Here is an 8,605-nt window from a genome sequence, read left to right on the forward strand (position 1 = left end):
TATGGTCCATGATCACACAAACACACTCACTTTATCTGGAGATACATCAACCTGGATAGGAGCTTAGAGTAAATGGAGTGTGAGATTTAAAAAAGGAAGTTGAACAAATGTCTTTCACTCTTTCTCAGTCTCTCTCCATCCTGCAGACTGAGAACTGTGCTGTCAACTCTTCATATATCATAGAGAAGTCTCTCATTCACTTAATATATTTAAAAGTGCTCAAGTGGTAGAGCATTGTCATAGCAGTACAAGGTTGTGGGTTCGATTCCCAGGGAACACATTAGGTAAAAACTGTTAGCCTGAATGCACTTTTGAAGTCACTTTGGATAAAAGTGTCCGCTAAATTCATAATTTTTTACAAAAATATATTAAACTTAAATATAAAAACTTTTTAGTTTTTAGAAAATTTTTAATATCAATTATAAAAATATACAAATATAAAACAGTCAACCTCACTAATCTATTAGTTGACCAATTAGGTGATTAGGTTATTCACATGCCTGAAATAAGTTGATTATTAAGGACAAAAATTTAAAAGCAGTATGTCCAACACAACCCAAAAATGAATTAAGAGTGAACAGACCAGTGTTTAGGAAGTGAAAATTAGTGCAAAACTAATAATACACACAGTCTAATGGACAAAAAGCAGTTTTGGATTTTAGTGAGGGGATACAGTTACGTATCTCTGCATCTGTGTGTATGTGTTTCAGAGACGGGAAAGTGTGTGTGCGAGCTGCTGCCTCGGGCTACCAGCCGCCCCAGGAGAGCAAGGGAAGTGAGGAAAGAAGGTATAAAAAGTGAAAGAGTCCTGCAGATGGTTTGGGGCGCTACCTGTTTATTTAAGCCAGAACAATGGCGCGCTTCAAAACACACGTCGTCGAACGTGACACGGTTTTGGCAAAAGTGCTCCTTCTCTCTGTTCTCTCAATGGGCTAAGTGTGTGGTTCAGTCTTGTCGGTTTTTTGTGCTTGAGAGAACTTTGATTTTAGAAACAGAAATTGCTTAACACGCTCTGGGATATTAATAAGTCCGAAGTTTCGCTTCATTTTAACTTGCTCTCGCATGCCGCAGGTTTTGGTAAGTTTCCCCAGTAACCGTGCTGGAGCTCAGTCTGCTGGATTGACAGCTGAGTGCAGGATGACATTTAATTCCACTGACACCAACAGGAAACTTAATCACTGTGTCAAATTTATTTATGCACATTGGTTTTAATAAAAGATGCCTCTGTATGAACTGATTTATGTCACTGCCAAATGGCTAAAATTGCCATTCACAAAGCCAAATGGTAAGAAACAGAGTGATGCTTTTTGCAAGACGAATGTTGAAATGAATTTGTTTAGCTTGACAATGAATCTTGACAATGACAAAAAAACATCTTAAAAGTACCTTAAAAGAGGCCTTATTAAACCGAATCGTTTTTTAGCTTAAAACATAAGCATCTGTGCCAAAACTGTAAATGTCATGTTGTCAGTGGTTGCATTTATGCACTTTCTTCTGTTGCACTCTAAGCCTGAAAGTCTGTCTGCGAACGCCAGCATAAAAACCAGCGCTCTCGCTGATGTCCTTTGTTGCAGAATGCAACACAATATTTGTGCGCGACCACATGAAATTCCTGTGTTGCCCTGATCCACAGAGAGAGGGGAGAGTATGTGGAACCATTTAATTACCCCTGAATCTGCTCGCGACATGACGGGTGAACCGCAGAGTCTGTTTGAAACTGGCCCCCGGCCACAGACCATGCAGAGGAAGCACAATCCGCTCTCCACAGCTCCAGATGACACACAAAACACAGAACATGTACAGAGAGAGACTGACAGCCAGAGATAATGTGACATTAAAACAAATCGCCAAGAGATGAGGTTTACAAGAGTGAAAGTGAGAGACACAGTGCTGAAATTGAGCTACATATACATTTTTACAGAACTTTTAGTTCTAGTTCTCTTATAAGCGTTTTTTTTTTTTTTTTACGATGATGATGTTAAAAACTTGCTGCTTTTTTAGGTTCATTCTGATGACTGAGCCATCTATATTGACTTGAACTGACAGAAATATCGCCTTTACAAGCAGGGCTCCAGACTTATGAACCAGTTCTTTTTAATTAAAGTCATTTAAAGAAAAATCCCAAAAGCTTCAAACTTTCTCACATGTTCATTTGAACCAGACTCTCTCGGTCAGTGAATCATTCAGAGATGTTACTGGGTTCATACTAAGTCTCTCATTTAACTGGAAGTGATTCTTTCAATAAGATTTTTTTTTTTTTTTGGTACGATTCGCAAGGGACCATAAACCTATGATATAGTCTACTAAACATTAGGATTGTTTAGTATATACATTTGCCAATACTTTTACAGGACAACATGTACAAAATTATAACAAATAAATATGACAAACATTTTTTATTAAGGAAATACATAGTGATGCTGGAAGATGTTAACCCCCGCCCACCCCCTTTTTTGTCTAGAGCCCTGACAAGCAAACAAGTACACTACTAATACACATAGCCACTTAAGTCATACGAAATCTGACTCGTCTGGAAACGCTTGTCTAAGGACACCATTGAAATTCAATAACAGGTGTACCACTTCCCAATACACTGCGCTCAGTATCCAGTCAGTAACCTAATACACAACATATGACACACAGGTGTAAACACACTGCATCTGAATAACAAATCACTCTGCTTATTAATAACTGTGTGTAATGAAAAGGAAGCTAAATGTGCAAATCACTGAGCCAAGTGGTTTCTGAGGGTCATTAAAGGAGTCTAACATCTAATAGGGGCAACAGAAGACTCAACACAACAGGATGTGATACGTAAAAAGGTCAATAAGGACGAAGCCCTTCCACAGCCACAGAGTAAATAATTCATGTGACAGAAAGAGTTCAGGTGACCTTCAAGTTCCTCACAGCACTCCAGACAGAAGAGAGCAAAATAGAGCGAGAGAGTGAATGAGAAGAAGGACATGAAACATAAAATACACACACACACAGAATCATAGATAAAAACTAACAAACTACTTTTCCAAGAAGCAGTGAACAACAAGACAACAATATACACTATCAAATGTGTTCAGCCTTCATCTCATAATGAAGCTTTGGGAAATCCAGATGTTTTTTGTGAATCAGTTCATTCAGCTGATTCAGTAGATAAATAATTTACAAAAGAGTATTCTAACTGCCATTTAAAATATAGATAAAGTAGGTGCTTAAAAAAACACAATCAAATTAAATTCAGCTATTGATTAAGGAGCCCCGTCCAAAAAAAAAAGATACTGTGGCCACAAATTATAATTTGTGAAATTATAATTATAATTTGTACACTGATTTTAGTTCATATTTACATAAACTTAGGTCACATAACTACTAATGAAGTCCTTTGTTTTAATATAGTTGACAAATTTAACTACATTTAAATGTGAGAATAAAAACATATTATAAATTATTTTAAATGGGGTATTTTTTTTTAACATTTTAAATGCCTTCAATGTAATTAATAATAATAATAAGAGTTTAACTGTAACAACTATCTAATAATTAACTATCTATTTTAAAAGTAGCTTCATTATGTGAGAATTAGAGAAAAAGAGAGATAGAGCGAGACAAAAGAAACAGAGAAAGACAGAGATCTACTTCTGGTGAAGTGGGTGAAAACAGACAGGCAAGAGACGGATGCAGATGAGGCCGTGAGAGAAACCAACATCATTCCCAGCCTCTCCATATAATCATTCCCATCCACCCCGAATCCTGGCCCGACTCCAGCTTGCACTTCACCCGGCAGCCAGTGAACAACCCGCTATTATAGGATGCCTCCAGTCTGCGTCCAGTGCGGTCGGGCGCGGAGTGTCTATTTCGGAAGATTTGAGCTGAATTCAGACGACTCGCAGTCTCTCTTCGTCCCAGTGTCGCCCATCCCAATCAATCCCAGGAGGCCATGGGGCAGGGTAATGAAATGCGAAGCCTGGTAATTACGCTGTAGTGAGTAATTATCAGGTTGATTCACAAGCACTTTAAAGTCCCCGATGCACCATTTTACCAGCGTGTGACAATGGGATGGCCTTTTCCACAAAGGGACCCCCCCATCAGAGGCGTGTGTCCATATTTTGCCACCTGCAGGGGGCAGTGTCTTCATATGCACTGACCACCTCCACCCTAATCTGGCATCTCACATGGTATTTATGTGGGGTTTTTGGGCACACATGGACCCTGTCACCCGCTGCTAATCCTACAGTGTGAATTCACAACCTCGTAACCACAAGTTTGAGATCCGAAAGGCAATCTGACAAGCATGTGAAGGCATATCCCACAACGTACTGACAGATGAACGGGCCGCTGATAGCTCTGACAAGAGCAATTTTCACAGACGGTAGTTTAAAGCGTACGAGGGGAATAAAGAGAACACATAGTGCTGATATAATACTAATACTGGATCTCTCCGTCTGTGATCGTCCGACTGGCCTCCCCAGAGGCTGCACGACTGAATTGCAAACTCTATGTGCAACTCATGATAAATCTGTGTGTGTGTGTGAGAAAAAGATAGCCTTTCCCCTTCTCAGCACTCGTTGGAGAGTACGTCTCTGGAGAGCATGTCTGCGCGTTTATTTGGCTTAATTACTATGCTGGATTCACAGGGGGAGTGAGAATGAATGACACTTCACTTAACGACTATCCTCTCCTGGCCAACTACTGTCTGCCCACCGCCTTCATTAAAACAGCCGCTCTCTTCCCCTCCCGTTCCCTCTTTGCCACTCTTCCTCCATCCTTTCCTCTCTTCCTCTCTCTCGTTTTAACACTCAGACACTGTGTGGGTGTGAACAGCGATCTGTCATACTGCAGAGCATCAAAAGAGCCATCAAGCACCTGTGGACTATGCCTCTCCATCACACACATACACACACAAACAGCTCTATCACCATGGCCAGGTGTCTAATTATCTAAGCCTGCCTCCATTCTCACACATCTTGCTGGCCAAAAACACATCAGACACATTTCTGTCTCACACACACATATAATGTCTTACTCATAATAATCCAATAGGAAAACAAGTTATTCTACAGTACAACTTACTGTATGTGGGGCCCAAGTTTTCTTGATACTGATCTTCATATTTATAATTAATTTTTTTTAAATCGGTATCTATCTATCTATCTATCTATCTATCTATCTATCTATCTATCTATCTATCTATCTATCTATCTATCTCTCTCTCTATATATATATATACACACACACACACACACAATATATACAAACACATATATACATACACACACACCTATAATTGTACATTATATAAATACAATGTACAATTTTATGACAGAAAATGAGATTGACAAACAAATGTTGTATCAAAAGCAATTATTTATAGTAATATTTGTTCAAAATTCACTCTTTAACAATTATTAAAAAGGGAAACTTTTCTTTTACAAGGCTTTCAGTAGATTTTGGAGGTAGAATAACTTGTAAATGACATGTTACTATTTCCATGCTACTAGTCTTGCATTTCTGTTTGCTAACTGCTCTTTAGGCATTATCTGGTGATCAAATTAGTCTTAACACACCTGAATAAAATGCTACAACAGACTGTTTTCTAACCAGGCATAAAACGTTAAAGTAACAAGCGATTCAAACTTTTTGCTCATATATAACATTGAGCGACAGGACATTTGACATTTTATCAAATGATTAGATATGAATGTGTGTGGCATCACACTGCAGCTGCCCTGCTCTAGAGATCCCATTTGTCCGAAATCCTCTTCCACAAAAGTGTTACACAAACACCAATTATCATTTGATTGGGCGGTGGCAGTGTTACATCACACAACATTTTTGCAATAATTGGAAACATCAAGTTTGTTCTCAGTTTAAGAAGATTCAGAATTCAGTAAAAAAAAAAAAAATCAGAAAAATATCTTATTGTACAGAATGTTTGCCATTTTGATATCCCCAACATTTGTACATTTTGCATAGCAGTATAGCTATTTTCTGTTTTTATCTGACTACAACTGTCAATCAAACTAAATCCAAATCCATTACAACATACAAAATAATTTCAGAAAAACATATCCATAAAGTTCACAGGTGGCGTAAGTTTGGAAAGCATTTTGATGACGCAACGCGAGACTGTTTTCCCACAATGCTTTGTGCCATCCAAGCACAACAGCATTAACTCAGAGAAGCATGTGATTGATCACAGGTGGACCTGCATCTTTTATGTATTAAAGTCTCCAGCCTTTCCTCCTAAAGTTAAACAGCAGATGCTGATGCTCGGAGCAACAATTGGTTTCTTAAATCCTCTCCGTTCTCTGACTCTCTCTTTCCTAACAACACATTCTCAGACAAAAATAAATGGTCTTTTTCACTCCTCCTTCATTCTCTGTATCTATAAAAGAAATGAGAGGGCGTTAAACAGACCCTGGTGGGGTAAACCCATGCCACACACAGACCTTACAATCAACACACCAGAAGCGCAGAATCACTGACAGAACAGAAGGCTATATTTACCAAATGAGGGAGAGAGAGATCACCGCCACACATAGATGCGTACACTTTTGGTCATGTTCCTAAACAAAGAACCACAGCAAGCACGCTAAGCTTACATTAAAAAAGGGAAACAGCCCGAAATATGCCAAAAATGCTGCCGCTTATTTCCGTGAGAGATGAAAGCTCTGGGTTACAAAGAGGCTGTTATAGTCTGGATCTCTCTGCTGTCTCCTTTAAAATAGCACAGCCCGGAGAATAACATGTTTGCTGTTACCACCATTCACGCATAGCGGCCAGCATCGTCAAAGAATTCAAATACAGTGTATGGAGTACAGTATGAGAGAATAATGCTTTAAAATACGCAATGTGTGCGAGCAAGTATGCATATTTGCTAGAATCTGTACACATGTCAGTTTATTGTGACAAAGCTAGTAAACTCAAAGATATTTCGGCGTCAGTACAAGTTGAATTGACAGCACTAAACGTCCCACTTATTCCTCCCTTTCATCTAAAAAAGCTAAACTCTAGGTTAAAAGGAGGCACTTAGAATGGAAGTAAAAGGGAAAGATCTTTAAATGTAAAAACACTTACTGTTTCAACAATATAGCCACAAAACATAAACCATATACATAGGTTAACATTTCACTTTCTAACCTTTTCTGTGTATTTACTTCTAATTTCGACAACTTTGTTGCCATGACAATAGAACATCATAAACCTTAAAATGACTAAAAATAGATTTACAGCACACATTTTAACAAGAGAATCGATGCTTATTATCTTATCCACTTAGACGTTTCACTTTAACATTTTCACTTAAAAATTGGCCCCATTCACTTTGTTAGTGCTTCACTGTAACACATTTTTTTATCTTCTTTCTTTTTTTATTTTTTAACAGAGAGTCAAAATTATATGCGTGCTAATCAGCATACAGTCAGTTGAGCTTAACATGCATTGAACCAGGATTATTCCCTTAAAGGATTGCTGTAAAATCAATTTGGAGGCATCAGAAATTAGATTTCTGGCTGCAAATGCAGAGTCATTACCCACGATACCTCATTCAGAGTTCACAAGCCGTATGACAGGGTACAAGAGCAGAGTTTAGAGCTACAGAACAGTGCAACTGGAAAAATTATGTAGAAGAGCCAACACATGCACTTTGAACACATGGAAATAATCTGTTAGGGCAAAACAAGACTAAATCACATGCAAGAGAGTGGAAGAGACTGTCAAAATGAAACAGTAGAGTGACAGTGATGGAATTCAAATATATATTAAGGCAAAAAAGTAAAAACTACAAATGTAAATTGGTGTAAGACAGGTAATGATCATTAAAAAAGGTTAAAAATCTTGGATGGTGATGGGACTAGTTCCAAAACTTACCCTTGTAAGAGAGCTTGAGTCTGGGCACGCTCTCTTTGGTGTGCTGGGGTGCAACTTTTCCAGGTAACGCCACCCCACACAACAGCAGAAAAATCCCAACTAGGTAATCCATGGTGCTGGAGCGCTGGCCTCCAGCCCAGGGGGGCTTGCAGCCCACAGTGCCCAGAGCAAAGTGCTTCCTCTGGGATAGCAGAGGTCTTCAGAGTCCCTCCTTACTTCAAAAGATCCAGCGCCTGGAGCTTCTCCCCAAGGAGGCAATCCGAAATCAGATCCCAAGCAAAGCAGGAGACATGGGTTCACATGGCTCCATGTGGGGGGCGTTTCACCAGTTGTGGGGGTAAAGGTGTACTCCTCAGGGATGCGTTGTTGGACCCTGGTTGGGAGGACTGGTGAGTGGGATTGTGTGTTTGCGGGAGAGGTAGAGTTTCAGTACCCTCTGTCTTCACTCCGGCTTCGCGCACACATGCTCTCACACACACTCTCACAGACTGCTGCTGCTTGTGTCCACGGCTCAGCCTGAATGAGGGAGAGAGAGAGAGAGAGAGAGAGAGAGAGAGAGAGAGAGAGAGAGAGAGAGAGAGAGCAGTACACCATCCACCGGAGCGCAGGAGGGGAGGGGAGAAGAGGAGAGGGAGGGGGAGCAGCTGAAGGGGGAGGACGAGGGAGCCGAACTGAAAGGAGAGGTATGTGAAAGACTCTTCTGCAAAGGTTTGGCAAAAGGTGTCCTTCTTTTCTGCATTGC

The 8,605-nt window shown here is 39.7% G+C and overlaps 1 protein-coding gene across 1 annotated transcript in view; it reads right to left on the minus strand.

Moving 5' to 3' along the window:
* sema3aa (sema domain, immunoglobulin domain (Ig), short basic domain, secreted, (semaphorin) 3Aa) overlaps nucleotides 1-8,401 on the minus strand; it is a 33,809-nt gene extending 25,408 nt beyond the window's left edge. The window contains exon 1 of the mRNA XM_052554955.1: nucleotides 7,864-8,401. Coding sequence (XP_052410915.1) covers nucleotides 7,864-7,975 — 112 coding nt within the window. The 5' untranslated portion in view covers nucleotides 7,976-8,401. The remainder of the gene's footprint in view (nucleotides 1-7,863) is intronic.
* Nucleotides 8,402-8,605: the final 204 nt, after the last annotated feature.

Source organism: Carassius gibelio, chromosome B4 (genome assembly GCF_023724105.1).
Source record: "Carassius gibelio isolate Cgi1373 ecotype wild population from Czech Republic chromosome B4, carGib1.2-hapl.c, whole genome shotgun sequence".
Lineage (NCBI taxonomy): Eukaryota > Metazoa > Chordata > Actinopteri > Cypriniformes > Cyprinidae > Carassius > Carassius gibelio.